The sequence below is a fragment of the Silene latifolia genome, chromosome Y, assembly GCF_048544455.1.
Source record: "Silene latifolia isolate original U9 population chromosome Y, ASM4854445v1, whole genome shotgun sequence".
In the NCBI taxonomy this organism is placed as follows: Eukaryota; Viridiplantae; Streptophyta; class Magnoliopsida; order Caryophyllales; family Caryophyllaceae; genus Silene; species Silene latifolia.
In genome coordinates, this window is record NC_133538.1 from 139,856,331 (window position 1) to 139,874,577 (window position 18,247).

The 18,247-nt window shown below is 36.3% G+C and overlaps 1 protein-coding gene and 1 long non-coding RNA gene across 4 annotated transcripts; one reads left to right on the top strand and one right to left on the bottom strand.

Annotated features, from left to right (window-relative positions):
• Positions 1–1,324: 1,324 nt before the first annotated feature.
• On the bottom strand, positions 1,325–1,744 carry LOC141629052 (uncharacterized). The gene has a single exon (XM_074442122.1). It carries the CDS (start codon positions 1,742–1,744, stop codon positions 1,325–1,327), a length of 420 nt encoding a protein of 139 aa, XP_074298223.1.
• Positions 1,745–10,667: 8,923 nt separating this feature from the next.
• Positions 10,668–17,964, top strand: LOC141634056 (uncharacterized). 3 transcript variants are annotated; one of them, XR_012538797.1, is made up of 4 exons: positions 10,668–10,950; positions 11,044–15,043; positions 16,328–17,208; positions 17,622–17,964. It is a non-coding gene; the product is annotated as an uncharacterized LOC141634056 (long non-coding RNA). The 3 variants fall into 3 exon arrangements; XR_012538796.1 differs by having other exon boundaries at positions 10,671–10,950; positions 16,328–17,964; XR_012538798.1 differs by lacking the exon at positions 16,328–17,208 and having other exon boundaries at positions 10,731–10,950; positions 11,044–13,211.
• The last annotated feature ends 283 nt before the right edge of the window (positions 17,965–18,247 follow it).

An 18,247-nucleotide genomic window follows, 5' to 3' on the forward strand; every position in this document is an offset into this window, starting at 1 on the left:
CACATTTATATGTTTTACAACATATGACAGAGGTCCATCCCTATTTAACCGAGCACCTGGATTTACTGAAGCTCCAAAATCCACATAAACGCGATGACTGGTTGTTGAATGAACATAGTCGGACTTTTGCGGAGTGGTTTAAAGGTAAGGTGATGAGTGAGTTGTCTACACAATCTCATAATGTAAGTGCTAACTTACGCTGGTTAGCATATGACCCTAAATCGAACATCACATCATTTGAAGGGTATGATATCAATGGGTTTTGCTTTTACACAAGCCGACAAGATGAGAAGAGTACAATGCAAAATAGTGGAGTGACTCTTCTTGCATCATCAGAAGAATATGTTGGAAAAGGTAAGGATCCCGTAGACATCACAAGGGCGTACTATGGGAAAATTGAGGATATTTGGGAGCTTGAGTATGTAACTTTTAGTGTACCCTTGTTTCGGTGTAAATGGGTAGATTGTGATTAGGGTGTCACCGTTGACGATATGGGATTCATTTCGGTAAACTTTAATGTTGTTGGACATATACATGAACCCTTCATTCTTGCATCTCAAGCGAAACAAGTATTCTACATTGAAGATCCTTTAGATAAGAGATCATCCGTGGTTCGTTATGGGAAAAGGCGTATTCTTAGTGTCGAGGGAGTAGTTGACGAAGAAGAATATGATCAACTTGATGAATCGCCTCCTATTTCATCAAGCGTCGATCGGTTCAAGATTTACGTGATGAAAGTTATTTGCGTCAAGATCATGATGAGGGTCTATGGTTTGATAAATTAAAATAGTTTTTTGGTGCTATTTATCGTTTCACTTCTAAGATTACCCAAACCCTCACTTTTTTAATCTGTTCAGCAGCCTTGATAATTCTCCTCCTCTTAATCTATATGATGTATGCCATCCAGTACATTACACATAGATCAAAAGTTAAGGTCTCTGATATTGTATCCTCCTGCTTTCTTCTATTTTGGTTGTTGATGCCACTATGATCATATACAAACTATGATGAACAATGAATCTCTGAGTCGTTTTGCCTCCATTTTTGGATAACTGATTTTTCCCCTTTTTTTTTGTTTAACTGGTTTTGTGCTTTAATATGTTTTTTTTCTTAAAGAAGCATTTGCTACTCTATATTTTAAAATCCTTTTTTTTTGGTGAAATGTAAACTCTTATATTGATATTATGTTGCATTACAACACCAATTTGCTTAACTTACCAGCTACACTGACTCAACATCTCATTACAATTCCTGTAAATAAGACCTACACATAAACAAGACCTACACTTTCACACCACCTCAGAGATCCCCTATGCTTGATAGTTCAAATTCTTTTCCTTACTCTAACACTCAGCTGCTGCTTCATCTGCTTCACCAGAACCTCTGGATGACTAACAACAGAATCAAACTTGCATCTATTCCTGGCCATCCACACAAGATAAATAAGAGCGGCCACACCAGCCCAAATGACCTGCTTTTTCATCAAACACCGAGATGGCAGTCCCCTGCACCACTCCATATAATTCTGCTTAGGGATACAGCACTCCAACCAGTTATTCACCAAGTCTAAACAGACTTGACTGAAAGGACATTCAAAGAATAGATGGTTCTGAGTTTCAGCATCCATCCCACATAAGTAACACACAGTATCTCCATTGCCACCCAAATGCAACAGTCTATCTTTAGTATAAAGTCTCCCCTGAACAGCTAACCAGACAGTAAATGAATGCTTAGGCACATTCATTCTATTTCAAGCTAACTTATGCCACCAAACAGTATCATGAGTACCCATCAACCACTTATAACCTTTCAAAGCAGAGTGTAGTTCCTATTATTCGTGCACCACTTCATTGCCGGTAACCCGATTTGATTTATCTTTCACTTTGCATATTTGACCCCAGGAAATAGGAGGACTCTTATAGTCTTATGATAACTTTCAGTTCCTTCACACAAAAAATTGAGCTACATGTAATGCAGAACTAGCTGGCTCAAAAAAAAAAAGGTAAGGACCACGACACTCTTATTTACTAATTCCCAAGCACACTCACTATTAGACCCTTCCTCACCCCTAAAATCACCCTTGTCCTCAAGGGTGCAGGGGCAAACCAAAGTTCTTTGTATTGCGTACTAGGATGCCAGGATCATATGGCATGGAAATCCAAGTACGACAAACGTCAATACCATCTTTGCAATATTACAATTTGAATGCCATGAATCAATCTTGATATTCCATGGTCGCAACCAAATAAATGTTTATACCAGCTGCATACTTCCTTTATATTTGGAACTGATCTTAAATCATTCTCTAACCCAAATTTCTTCAGTTTGTACACATTCACACCTAAGATCTTTGATATGCTAGAGCTCATAAACCAATCTATATCGCTCAATAATAGAGGCAACACAACATTTTCAACAAAGTTCGTGGAGTGAAATGTATTTAACATGATAAAAGATTTGAAGCTCACCACAAAACATGGACGCTCAGAGTGCAGATTCTGATCGTAAAATCCTGTTGACTTAGAAGATTATTGACTGAAAAATAGTGTTAGTTGATTGAGTAGTTGCGGCAAATTAATCAGAAAATCCTGTTGAATGCTTGCACTGGTAAGTAGTCTTCTGAGCATTGATACTAAGTTTCCAAAGGAGCAATTGTTCCATATGCTAATAGATGTATACTTTGCCAAGTCAGTGAAGAATCTCATCCACATTTATTCTTTAATTGCATTGTCTCAAATGAAATATGGAGGCTACCCCTGCCAAATAGATAACTTATTTTTTTTTATATTTTTTTTTCTTTCTCTCTTTCATATATTATTTTCATAATTGGTATATACTAATTTTTTTTCTTTATTTATTTCCTAAGGTATATAATGGACAAGGAAGCCCCCACGAGCGGAAATGACCATTGTAAGAAGCCCAAACGTAAAGGGAGAGGTGCAACAACAGGTATAAAGGCCAAACGACCAAATAAAGGGCCTAAGCGTATTGATTTTGATAAGCACGGTAGGCCATATGGACCATGGAGGAGAGATTTTGTTAGAGATATTGGTAAGATCGCCCGAAATAATATCAAGATCACATATGAGGATTGGTTCAAAGTACCCGAGGGAATTAAAGATTCAATTACTCAAACCCTACTTGTGCCTAATTATAAGTGTTATTCCAATCATTTTTTGTTTCTTTTAATTAAATCTCCAATTACTCAAACCCTACTTGTCTACTTGTTTGCTTTACAAATTCTGAAATTTTGAGGGTTGAAGAAACAGACCTGTGAATGACACCTAAAAAATCATCCGTATATTTTTTTTTCGGGCCGAAATGTCTGCTGTATATTGTATAATGGATCAAACTGAGAGTTATTCTTTGATGAGATTATGAAATTGAGCAAGTAAATTAAGGGTATGGTGTAAAATGTACTAGAAGGTTAGAACGTGAAATGCAAAGTATGAGCTTTGGTAGCCAACTGAAGAAATTGTGATCGATTTTGGGGACAAATACTGGGAGAATTATGTATCAGCAGGTGGACTGCAAAATTGTTATAGAAAAGAAACATAAAAAGTTTGGTTTGGGGATTTTAGGATGAGAAGACTCATTACTCTTTGGTAATGGAAATTGGAATATAATGGAATAAATCAAAATGGCTCACTAAAGTGGCTGCTCTTCTTTCTTTTGTGAAGTAGCGGTCCTTCGATGCAGTTCTCGACGCAATTTTCATCTTGGGTCATTCGGAAACAGTCTCTTTGTGTTGCTAACACAAGGGTAAGGCTGCGTACATCCGACCCCCCTTACCCCGCAATTTGCGGGAGCCATTGAGGCACTGGGGTAATGTTGTTGTTGTTGTCTAAAATATAATATTAACCCTGTTTTCATTTGAATAGAATTATTGTCTGGTTATTTTTGTCTAAAATATTAACCCTGTTTTCATTTGAACAGAATTATTGGGAGGAGATAAAGAGAAAAGGGGAGTTTGTTCCTTCTGGAAGAGAAGATGTGTTAGTTAAGGCCACTGGAAAATTTGATCGCCCTGGATTCACAAGAGGAATTGGAGGCTGTGTTGGTATTACTAGCTTTTTTGGAAAATCAAATAGTCCTGGAGTTAATAGGAAGTTGTATACGGAGGATGATTTTACGTCATTTAAGGAAGAGGTGACAAAACATGCAATGGATAAAGTAGAAAGCTTGGTTAAACAACATGTGTCACAAATTTTAAAGGATCAAATCCAACTGAAGTCGTCATATGACATCGAAATTAACAAGATTACAGACGTCTCCTCCTCTCTCCCTCTCGAGAGTAGTACTCATGCTACCAAGCTTAATGATCCCTTCGTTGAGTTAAAGGTATATAAAATATGTATGACCATACATCTTACATATATATATATATATATATATATATATATATTACTAGTTTAGTTAAAATTTTACATTTTCCTATTATTAATTATCGCAGGATCCGTTCCATGTCCTTCTTTGGGCTGTGGTGAGACGGAGATCGTTGTCGCGAGGGAACAGTTTGGCCATGGGTAGAAGGTAAGTTGGTGCACAACTCACTATTGACATGTGAAAATGCTCACGTATCCATTGATAATATCATAGATGGGAAGGCATTACTTCCAATTACTTGGGATGAACATGAAAGGGTTGGTGAGGTTGTCGGAAGTTTCGCACAGTGGCCGAAATCATTGGTTTTATTAGGAGCAACCGAGGTAAAAAAATAAGCAACTACTAATTTATCAACTATATATTTTTTTTTTTTTGCAAAGGTCAAGAAACTAGTTAAGTGTTGTATTATTTCTAATTGTTAGGGTGATCCTAAGGCTAAAGATAAGGTTCAACGGATTAAGCCAAAAGACACTGATAATTCAAAGAAAGATACTACCCTGGTGGTGGTGGTATTAAGGAGGTTCAACTGGACGCGGTAATGGTAATGAACCACTTGTTAGATTTACTTGTAGGTGGTTTAATTATTTTTTCTCTCTTATTTAGTTCTTAAAACTTGTAATCTTTAGGCGAAGGCAACAAAGAGCAAAAAGGGGCCACTAAATAAGAATGAGTTAAGTCGTTTGGATGTCCATTGTCAAAGATTGGAAGACATGATCTGTTATGCTTGTTCGGGAGGATATATGTTGCTTACTATAGAGATCGAGAAGATGATCTATTCCTATGAAAGCCCGGTGAAGCTGTTGATCATGCTTGATGATATTAGGGTGATGTTCAGATATGAATGGTTAAATATATCCATACTTCAACTTTGGGGAAGGTATCTTCTTATATGACTATGGGACTCAAGCTGTTGTATTATCCATTTATATACTTTTTATGAATTTTATTCTCATAATAATGTAGCTTCTTATATGACTATGGGACTCAACTTGGAGTGACGGAAAAATTAGTTGGATTTTTGTGCCCCGATAGACTTTGCACATATATGCATTCCGAGGTTGAGACGGAGAGATACTTAACAGATTCTTTAAAAGCTCAAGAAAAGAAGAGATATGTGATGGGTGCTTTTTATGAGGCGTGAGTTTTACAATTTTCTTATTTTTTTCCTGCATTTCATCACTTAGCTCATGACCTAGTTAAAGGATTTATAAGTTTTTTTTTTTTATATAGCTCACATTGGATGTTGGTTGTATTCTGTCTTAGGGATAATATTGCATATATTTTTTACTCGGATAAGGCGACAAAGAAGACATGGCAGATAAAAAGCTGCTTATCATGGTAAGTTCAATCGACTAGCTAACAACATTAAATTATATGTATGAATGATCGATAATATGATTACTTTTCATGTATTCAATTTCAGGGCTTGGAAAAGGTATTCTTTTAGGGCTGGAATACGTGATATGTCAAAAAAAAAAAATGAACTCCAAATAAAAATGATTGAGGTATATAGCTGTTTTCGTTAAAAATTCAATTACGCCGAGTATAGCTGCCTTTGATATGAATTGTGCCTTGAATTGCCTTTGGTATGAACTAGTCTTGAGCTACCTTTGCTACCATTTTCTTGTTTGTATTGATTGGTAAGGAGTCTTTATAATTATATGATGGCAATGTTAAGAAGCCTTTATAGTTATATTAGGGTATGTTCCTTATTTATGGGCACATGTGAGACTTGGTTATTATTTTGTGTTTATGTTCCTTATAAAATAAGGATATGTTGGGGTATGTTCCTTATAAAATAAGGAAAGGTTCAAGGTTTTGACAAATGAATATTAAGGACATATATTTGTATGTCCTTGTCATTGTCTACTTATTTGTTGATTTTGTATAAATGTAGTGCTCGAGCAAAAGCAACTTTGATTGTCCTTGTTGGTTGTCTACTTACTATTGATTTTGTATAAATGTAGTGCCCTCAACAGCCGCAGAGTTATGAGTGCGGTTATTATGTTATGAAGTGGATGTATGATATTACTGTACGTTACGCATCATCAGAGGACGACATAGTAAAGGTAGCTTGATCTATTGTCTCGAACTGTTTGAATTTTTATGTATAGATATTGTTCGTATAGAATGTCCATGTGTAGATATTGTTCGTATTTTCTAAGTGTGGCCTAATAATCCTTGTTTTTGTATGTAGTGTATTTCAGGTTCGCAAATGACAATTGAACAAATGAACGAGGTTCGAGAGCTTTGGTCGCTTTATTGTGGAAGGAACGTCTAGAGTATGTATGATTTAGATTTCTAGAAATTGTAATTGAAAATACACATTTTGCGTCGTAGAAGCTTGTAGTGTACATTTTAAATTATTTTGAATGGACGGAATTGTATACGCTATGATATTTTTTTGGTATAATAAATATTAGTTGTGTTTAAAATTGTTGGAAGGAATGAGATGCAGGGTTGTTATTTTTATATTGATTCATTTTGAAGGCCCCAATCGTCATTCTGAATCATACTACATCAGTCTCATACATCAGTTTCAGACAAAACGATGTAAAATGTCATTTACATTACATCAGTTTCAAACAAAAACCGATGTAATTGAGACACTATTAACATCGCTTTTCGCCTATAACCGATGTTAATAATATACTATTTACATCGGTTTTAGACCAAAACCGATGTAATTAAACACTAGTAACATCGCTTTTTACCCATAAATGATGTTAATTTTATACTATTAACATCGGTTTTAGACCAAAACCGATGTAATTAAACACTAGTAACATCGCTTTTTACCCATAAACAGTGTTAATTTTATACTATTTACATCGGTTCTAAAATCGATGTTTAGCTAAAAATACTAAATACGTCGCCCCCAGAAATATCGCCACAAAAGCGATGTAAATAGGGTAAAATAACCGATGTCAATGAGACTTTTTCTACTAGTGATGGTAACATTTCTGGCGAAACATGGCGACACAAGACAATATGACCCAGTGTAACCATATTAGTAAAAAATAAACGTTATACCGTTTAAATTGCATTTGCTATTGCTTGGTCTGGGTCAGTGAAGATAGAGACAGGACGAACATCCTCACCCATGGATTCGTTGAAAAAATTGAACAACTACATATCACACATATAATGGTCACATTTTCATGGTACATAATAAGGTTATCATATTAAGTCAGAATGTAACTATTTTAAGTTGTAAACAAACAAAACATGTTGTCACCTTTCTTACTAAAACGTCTACATATCATAGCTATTCTGGCCACATTGTAACATTTAATGAAAATGTAACCACCTTTAGTCATAATGTCACCATTATATGCTTTTTAATACAAAACATGATGTCACACTTAATACTAAACTAACAACAAATGACGACTACAATGGTCACATTTTAGTGAACATCAGTAGGTAACCATTTTCAGTGAGAATGTCACCATTCTAAGTTGTAAATACACACGTCATGTTGTCAGGTTGTTACTAAAACGTCTACATATTATAACTATCATGGTCACATTTTACAAGTAAATCAGAATGTATGTAACTTTAGTCAAAGGTCACCATTTTAAGTTAAAAAATTCTCTCAAATTTCATACTAAAACAACTACAAATCACAAGTATAATGGTCACATTTAATAGTACATCAGAAGGAAACAATATTCAGTCAGAATGTAACCATTATAAGTTGTTAACACACACAACTTGCTGACACGTTTCTTACTAATACGTCTACATATCATGACTATCATGGTCACATTATAACAGAATATCAGAATGTAAACAACTTTAGTCATACTGTCACCATTTCAAGTTTAAATATTTATAGCTAAAACGTCTACATATCATGAGTATCATGGTCACATTATAACAGTATATAAAATGTAAACAACTTTAGTCATACTGTCACCATTTCAAGTTTAAATATTTTTAGCTAAAACGTCTACATATCATGGTCACATTATAACAGAATATCAGAATGTAACCAAATTTAGTCATAGTGTCACCATTTTAAGTTAAATATGTTCTAACATTTCATACTAATGCAACTACAAATCAGAACTACAATGGTCACATTTTAATAGTAAATCAGAAGGGGACCATATTCAGTCAGAATGTCACCATTATTAGTTATAAACACACACTACTTGCTGTCGGGTTTCTTACTAAAACATCTACATTTCATCACTATCAGGGTCACATTTTGACAATACATCGAAATGTACCCAACGTTAGTCATAATGTGACTAGTTTAATTTAAAGGGTAATAGCTAAAATAAAAGAATGGGTTTTGACAAAATAATGCGTTTTGTTTAAAAAGGCAACACTGAACCCTAAAATGGTGACACTATATCGTAAAATGATAATTTGTTGAAAACGAAATTTGTGTGTCTGTCAGGTTAGCAGCTGTAAGCTTATGCACGGTTAATCTTCATCTTCAACTCCAACAACATCAGAAGCTTGTCATTCACATAAAAAAAAGCTCATTCTGTATCTAATGAACAAAAACTTAATAAATTGAACGATCAAATGAGCGAAAAATTCGCTTATATTCTGTCCCACGGTGTTTCATTATGCACCTACCAATATTCATTTAAAAAATTTACCTAACACTCATAAACACACAGATCTAAATCGTGAAACATGTCATTAAAAAAAAAACATGGTAAAAAATATACCTAAAATCTCATGAACACAAGATGAACAAAAAACTTCATAAATACAATCCTTTATGAAAGTAAATATGAAAAATTAACCTAAAATCGTCCAACAAAATCATGAAGAACACAAAGATGGCAAATTTAAGCGAGGAAATTAAAAAAAAAAAAACAATTTTATGATTATTGCATATCGTCCGATCAAAACATCACCATAATCAAAACAAAATAAAAAACAAACCTTTGCTCGTCAACATCGTCGCAAAATCATCGTCTTTACCATCAAATAATTCAAACTCAGCAGTCTCAACATTACCAGAATCCGGTGCAGGTTGAGCGGTCTCAAAATCAACAATTTGTTGATTATTATCATCCTCCATTGCCGAGTTCTCATCCATACCCATGGTGTTGTGAGAAAATATTTAAGCGATGATTATGATTGTGATAATTTGCATGAATATTTGATGATAATTATGAATTCTTCTTTAGAAAACCATCAACAATGTGATTAATTAAACAATGGAAATTTGAATGAATGTTTAGGGTGTTAGGGTTGAGGAAAGTGAAAGCATGGGAGGAGGAGATAGGTCATCCATCATCAGCAATTTGGGACGTAAAGTGTGATTTAGTGGAAGATTTCATGCAAGATGACATTTAATGCCCTTGTACCTCTTGTTCCCCACTCAAACCCCACCCACTAATTTTATATATTATTTGTTTGCCCCACCCATATGCACTACCCGCCCCATATAGACCAATGTGGTATCGATTTGCCCCGTCTCTTGTTTGTGACGGATAGCGTCCGTCACAAACAAGAATTTGTGTATGATTGATGACCTGTAGTGTACATAATACGGTCATATGAAACATAGGACATCAAGTAAATTATGGTTACTAACTACTTGGCACATGACATCTACTGCAAAGCAATACAAGACCAAAAGAACCAAAAACTAGGGACCAATTTTCTCTTCAACAGTTCAACATGATGAAGCCACTAAAACTTCTTTGCAAGATACACACTATGCCAACCTATACCGTCTGCGACTTAAGTAGAACTCATCCAGAAGTCAAGCTTGCGAGGGAAGATAACATAGGAAGCAAGATTTACAAGATATATCCATCTGCAGCGTATATACTCCTTTTCCCCTTCTGCAACTTAACTAAACCCCGGAAAAGTACAACCGACTTTACTCGGTCCAACTGTCATAAAGCAAGATTTACAAGATATATCCATCTAGTTTTTCACTAATAACTAATCTTCTTTGGCTACTAAATAAGATGATAGTGGTCGCTGATCAAGACTAAATTGAAAATATATGAGAATTCTTTATGACAGTTGGACAAGCAATCCACAACCAAATCAGATGGCTAGTACAATAACGTTCTTCTGGAAGCAATTAGGTAAGACTTCTGTTGCTTGAAACAATAAAGTTTCCAAAATAAGAAAGGGGAAGAAAACCTGAATAATCCGTTTTAGGAAATAGGGAAGAATATATAGAATAGGAGGGAGTATATATTTAGTCCGATAATAATAATAATTCCCGTCTTAAAGTGATAGTAGACTTGAGTCGTATTTTCGTCTAGTAAAAGACCGTCACATTACTCTTGTGAGATTAGATTAATTCGGACCAACCACAAGTCGACAACACACCACCTACCCTCATTATCTTATCCTCTCCACTTACAACCTATCACTACCTTCCCTTACAATTTGGAAAAACCAAAAAAAAAAAAAAAAAAATGTTGTTCTTGCTTCCCTGAGAACGACACAATCAGGTTCTCCATGAACACACATACTCAAGCTTAAAAATTTAGATTTCTCTTCCATTTCTCGAGCAATTTCCGTATTCTTGTGCCAAATCCTTCCCCTTTTCTTCCTCCATCATTCTAGGTAAGAAAGTTGCAGTCTTGTAAGATTTTCGTTTGACCCATCTTATGTATGTCACGGTTTTAGCTGAAAAACCGAGTCTTTTTCGTGTTCTAGGTGAAGAACTTGAAGACCCGGACGGAGATTCTTACGTTGTGGACGACACACTCGAGGATTGAAGAGCATTCAATATAACGGTGATGGGATTACTCGACATTATGTTGGAATTTATATGTATTTACATGTGTTCTTACTTTTTATAAAACCAAGTTTTCTTCTTGACTGACTTCATGTAGTGTTCTTTGAGACGGTTTTATTCGAGTTTTATTCATACATTTTGAGAAAAGTTGGTACCTTTTGATTCATGGTGAAGTGGGTAATCATGTTGGGTAATTTATTTGGATGAATACTATCATTTTCATGCTTAAAATTTCGTCATAAAACGGATGCAAAACTGAACATAAAAACCGTGAACCAGGGGCTGTTTTGGGCGTTTTTAGACGCGATTTGTGGCCTGAAATTGTTGTTGGTTCGAGTCAATTTGATTGCTCATGCTTTGTGTACATATACATGAATGAATATAGTCTTTTATTTCGATGAATTCCGCCTTGTAACATGCTTAAAAACTTGTCTTAAGACAGCCTCATGAATTGCTAGAAAAACCTTGTATAAATAAGTTGATGATGGATGATTTTTGTGGACTGTTTTTGAGTCGATTCCACGGATGATTTGAACCAAATAGTTAATTCCGTCTCCTTTGTATATCCAAGTATGTAATGGGTTGGTTGTATGTGAGAAATTTCACCATTTTCATGCTTAAAATTTCGTCTTAAGACGGACGCAAAACTAAACATAAAACCGTGAACATCGACTTGTTGGACAGATTTCGTGGGCTGTTTTGACGGGTTTCTTTATGCTAAATTGAACCAACTTTTTTGCTATTGTCTCAAGTACATGTACATGTTGGGTTTGGGTCTTTTGTACGGGTGAAATCCGTCTCGGTTTGGCCGAGAAAACCGTCCCAAGACGGCTGGACAAAAGGGGGATTTCTGGTTTTTTCTCTTTGACTGCATGCTGCGTGTCAGTGCTGTGCCCCTGAGTAGTACATGCTACTGCTGCGTTTTCTTGTGCAGGGACTTGCCAGCCCTGTTATGGACAGTGACTAGGCCAGGTTTGGGCAGTGGGCAGGGGGGAGAGGCCGGCTGGGCAGCACGGCTTTAATCCGTGTGTGTCCAGCTCATCTTTTGTGTAGCCCGCGACCGTCTTTCCTCCTTTGTTCAATGCCTTCTCATATCCTATAAGCTTTGAACATGCCTTATAGTTGTTGGGTCACTCTTATATTATGGCATATGCTTATGAATGGTTCACATGTGATTATTTACGTTTTATCTCATGTTTTACATAATGCAATTGTTCATTCCCGCTTGTTTTCATTTTGTTCAAATGGCTTAGTTATACGAAATAAAATGGTGGTCCTCATTATAAAAGTATGAAATTACGTGGAATACTCCATTTACTAGTTATTACTTGCTCTTTTTCATTTATTTATCACGCCTCAAGTACGTATGATTTATTCTACATGTTTAATTAAATTGGGTCGTATCCATGTAAATTTGTCATTTTGCTATACCTTTTGCTTAACTTACATTTACGCCCTACTTGTGCTGTTCCGGCAAGTACGGGTTTGGCCTACTTGTGCTGTTCTGGCAAGTACGGTTTTTGACCACTTGTGCTGTTCTGGCAAGTGAGTTTTATCTTAGTCTTTCCGCCACTTTCGTGCTGTTCTGGCGATTGGGGTACTGTTATCGAGTCTTGGATACAGGCTGTTCTGCCTTATGTCGAATTGGAATTATTCATTCCGAGAGTCTGACCTGGTTTAGACTAGGACCGTATTATTATCGTAGTCCTACCCGGGGAAATTATAGTCTAAGAGTGGTAAATGTCTTGCAATATGGATGGTTGCATATGTCATTTTTACTTGGGATGCGTGTCCATGATTATTTAACGGTTACTCGTCTTCTTTTATTCAAATGTCTCATATAATTGGATGAATTTATGTTATGCTAATATTAGTCACTTTAACCATTTTATTCAATTGGCAAGTTTTATTCCATAGCATTTATTTATTCATATTGCTTACATTTATTCTCTATGCCTTGCTTAATTGAGTTCTTTGTTACGTTTATTTTAACATAATGTGGTTGGGACAGTGACTGGGGCTTTCATGTTTACATGAATGACAGGTTTGTGAAGATACAGTATGTGGGGTATAGACGTGTGAGCTAGCAAGTACCTTGGACTAGTAGATTACTTATTAAACCGCTTAGACTCACCTTTTTCGTCTTGTCATTTGTGGGACATATTTTTCTCCATTTTTGATTATCACGCTTGTATGAACCTATGTTTTATTTCCGCGTATTGTTCTCCGTTGAATTTTTAGTGACTCTCGCATGCTAAACCTTATCTATTAAATAAAAAATTTTAAATTTTTCACATTTTCCGCTTGTGTTTATGGGTTTTACCTTCCGCTTTATCGCGGGGTGTCACATCAGCAACCTTGACAACCTATCAGAAATTCAGAAGCCACATTCAAAACAGAGTTAAGTACCTCACAAAGCACCCTTTTTTATCGTCTTGAAAGTAGATAGATATACGACATACGTACAATATGTCAAAATTGCAAAGGGTTAAAAATGCTCCCTCTAATTCCTGAAATTGGCCATTTTTCCAGTCATGACCTATTCTTAGAATTGCCTCATTTCTATATTGGGCATCTTTTCTGTTGGTACAACTTAAATGGAGCAGTTCCAAAGAATTAGAGATAATCAATCCACCCCCATGGAACAAAGCACAAACTTAGCAAGCTTCAACTCAATGGATACAAGGAGAGCTTACTAGTTCTATACTAGCATGATATTGGTGATTATACAATACTTTGTATAAATCACAATTTTCTAAGATGAACTACTAAAACTTCTTGAAACATCACCTATAGTAGACTTAAAAAGAATTCAGAAACAATAACTCAACTACTCAAGTCAAGATAAAGCATAACTCTCTAAGTTAGAGAGATGGAAAAATTAAAAAAAAAGAAAAAAGAAAAAGAAACGCCTACCTTTCTTCTTCTCTTCTGCACCCATTTTTCTTAAGCATTTTTTAGATCTAAATTATTATGAGTGTGATCTCGTTGTTCCCCATATCACTTGTTTTGGTGTTTGGGGTAAAATTTGTACCATTCAAAAATTGGCTTTTCTATGGGGTACCCCGAACTATTGGCTTTTCTGAGTGGTACCCTTGCGTTTTTCAAATTACCAGTTGTACCCTTAAATTCTAGTAGTTACCCCTAAACGTGCCCATTAATTTCTAAACCGTTAAGTTTAGGCGTTAAGTGCATAGGTGGCATTATGAGTTGGAGTACTAATGTTGACTGGACTATGACTGGGCTATGTATGACTTCCTACTGTTAAAGTTCCTCGTCATCCAGAATACTCATTTGCCAAAGCTTCAATTTAATAGTAAAGCTCAATTTAATTCTCCATTACCAGCTACTCCATCAACCCATGCAATTCACCTAATTCACCACCAAATACATCCATCAACACCATTGTACATATATATCATATTATCATTATCAATCACCATTAAAAATACCACCATGGTCCATGGGTCGACCAATGAAGCAAGCCACCATCGAACAATCAATTCAAATCGTCGTGATTCGATTCCGGCACAACTGTAGCCACCCTTATTTCGTGGCCTGCAACACATTACCTCCACCATTTCCATGTTTCTTTGCCGAAAACCCGATATCGAAGCTCCTCATTGTCGCAAAACCAGTGAGCCACCACCGGAGCAGCACTACCCGGCCGCACCTCTGACCACCACGAGCCACCGTGGATTATTCCTTTCTGCACAAGTCCAGATTCGACAACCAGCAGCCGCCCCTCCTCCTTAAAATACCACCAAATCGGAACCGAAACCTGATTGCGCATCACCTATTTGAACCACCGTGCACTAATGACCGTGCATATCCTATTTATATTATAAATAGGGGGAGAATGGGTGAGTAACATATAAATAGGAGATTTGAGGAGGGAAGTATATAATATAATCAAGGGTTATTTCATAGGAATAATCCTTCCTATGGGTGGTCTGCATTAATTACTCCATCCTATCAATAATTCCAATTAAATCCAACCTATACACCATACCTTCCCATAACAGTCTAAGGTAACCGGCTACCTACTCATAAGGTCATACAAAAAAAAAAAAACTAAAACTAATAAAACAATACTAAATTCTAAAATCAACAAAAAAAAAAACTCTCTTTATCTCTTCCCTGTCCTCTTCTCTCGGCTCTCACTTCTTCTTTATCCCACCAAACAAACGCCTACCATATTCATCACCACTTGATTCCTCTTTTCCGATCATCAGACACCCTACAACCACACTTCACCATTATACAAAAATCGACCACACAATACCCAACATCAATGACGACGGTGTGTCAATTAGTGGTAATAAATTCCATAGCTGAGACCTCGAAGGCCTCTCCACCGAAGCTCTTTATGGTTATCTTTATTGTCGTTGTTGCCATGATGGTGTTCAAACGCCGGGAGAGAAAGAGAAAGCGGCAATTTGGGTGAAATAATTGGCGTCGAATCGTTAATTAGTCAATATAATTATGAAATGGAGAGTAGGGATTTTGAGGTTGGTATTTTTAGGGTCCGATATCGGATATATGAGCTATGATGTCGGAAAATTGGGGGCTTAAGGTTAGCAATCGAAATCGTATGAGAGCCAAAGGACGAGGAAGGATTCAGGGTAAAAAAACGATGAGGAGGTTACAATTAGGTGGGGTCATGTGTCGATGGTGATGAGGAGAAAACAAGGGAAGACGGGGAGTGTGAAGGACGGTGGTGGTGGCACCAGAAGGGAACAGAAGAAGTGTGGAGGGTGGAGCCGAAGGAAGGCACTGTTAGTGTCGGTGGGGAAGAGGGAGAGTTAGGAGCAACAGGCGCCTTTGAGGAACAATGGGGGTGGGGAGGAGTGGTGGTGCTGATGGTGGTTAGGGGATAGGTTATTTAAAATAATGTCGACGGTACAGGAGGGGGTGGTAGAGGTGGTCGGCAAGATGGTTGTTGCGAGGTAGGCTTTTGGATGGTGGATGGGTGAGATGTGTGTTTTTACAAAAAAAAGGGAAGGAGATGATAAATTTAAGAGTTAAATAAAGAGGGAGGAAAAGGTTACCTGATACAACCGGTCAAAAAATCGAGTGAGTTTGTTATTGGAAGATATGATGTATAGGTTGGATTTAATTGGAATTATTGATAGGATAGAGTAATTACTGCAGACCACACATAGGATGGATTATTGTTATGAAATAACCCTATAATCAAAGAGGAAAGTTAAAGAAATAAAAAGGGGGGAAGGGGGGATTTTCTGAAAAATAGAAGGAAACTAAAGTGATAGCATAGTCATCCTACTTATTCCAACTCATCATGCCACATTTGCTTGGATTGAGGGTAATAGGAGGGGAATGAATAGGGGAGTAATATGTGAGGTGTATTTTCCATGTTTGGTATGTAGGTAATTATTCACCTCCTGGAATTATTACCCTTGTGAAGGGGTAATACATTACCCACCCTCCCCCTGGGTAATGATTAAGAGAGTAAAAAATCTACTCAGTAATCATTACTCTTATGCCAAACATATCAACAAGGAACTCATTACCCCACTAATTAATTTCTCCAGTAATGATCGCCCAATAACACTTACCCCCTTAATAATTCCATGGATTCCAGGCAAGCCCATCTTAACGCTTAAAATTAACGGTTTAAAACTTAATGGGCACGTTTGTGGGTAACTAATAGAGTTTAAGGGTACAAGTGGTAATTTGAAAAACGCGAGGGTACCACTTAGAAAAGCCAATAGTTCGGGGGTACCCCATAGAAAAACCCAAAATGTAATTTACATTTAATCATTTCCCAAAGCTCTTTGTTTGTCTCTCTTTGTCTCAAACTGGATCCTTCCTTTGTGGATCCCTTTTTCTTAGGCCTTTTTGATTTTTCAGTGGGGGTCTTTCAAAAAAGTGATTTGAGATCGTCTTTTCTCCTTTGTCTATTTGTGTTGTTTTTTTCGAATTTTCCGCGAGGTCCAACCTGCGAATCTGCCGAATGGAGGTCGACACAGGGTGGCCGTAATGGCGGCGATTGCGGCTTGGTGATTTTCGAAGCCATTATAGTGCTTGATTCAGAATCTTTGTTGTTCATTGGAGACGAGGTGAGATACCTCTTCTGGAAGACAAAGTTGTCTTTGTTTTATGTTCTGTATCTGTTTCTGGCCTCTAGATCTTCAAATAGGTCACCATCTTCTGAAGTAAATTGTCATTATCCTATTAATTTGTCAATTTTCAAGGGTTTCATTTATTTGGAATCTCTCTTTTTGCCTAATTCTTCAGTTTCTTTTATTATGGACATTGATTTATTCTCCAATATAGAACCCGAGAGCTTTTATCAGTATTTTGTCTACATTGAAGAAACTTTAGATGTAGGCTCTCCCCCAGTCAAATGTTCTCTTGTTAGTACTTTTTTTATTAAGAGTGTTTTTCTTAGCCTTGACACCAAGATGTCATTTTTTTATGCTCATATGGGAGTCATGTTGTCTCATGTTATTTGCATACTGTTATTGTGTAGCTATCCTAAAGCTTTTAAGGAAAAGAATCTGTTAATTGTTGAGGATGATACGTTTCACTTTCGACATTCTTATGAATTATTGCTAGCCTTCTCTAGCAAGCTTCGTCTTTTTGAGTTCGCTGACCATCAACTTATTGTTGCTTCTTGGACTAGATTTTGCCTTAATTTTTTGAGCTGGGTTGATTCTCATTTCTTTGGTTTTCTTAAGATTGTTTGGGCTCTTGTCATATTGGTTAGAACTAAACATAGTCTTGAATCTTATTTGATTGTTATTACAATCCATTGTACGTATAACAGTGCACACGAACTTTATCGGTTATGGTTGCTATTAACTTTAATTAGTTTAGCGCTTTGCGACATTATAAAGTCACTTATGCGTCAGTTTATTTTTCGTATTTTCCATGAATATTGCCTTTTGGAATGTTAGGGGTACTAAAAGAAAGAATTTTGCCGAAGAACTTAATTTCTTTTGCTCGTCAAATGGAATTAAAATTTTAGCTATTTGTGAGACTAAATCGGAGTCTAAGCCTGATTCTCATCTGATAGCTAGTTTTGGATTTAATAATTGCGATTTTATCCCTAGTTCAGGTTTATCAGGCGGTATTTGGTTATTTTGGAAAGAGTCT

What these genes read in the sequence shown, in the direction of transcription:
- LOC141629052 (XM_074442122.1), bottom strand. Translation starts at nt 1,744, where the DNA reads ATGAATGTGCCTAAGCATTCATTTACTGTCTGGTTAGCTGTTCAGGGG.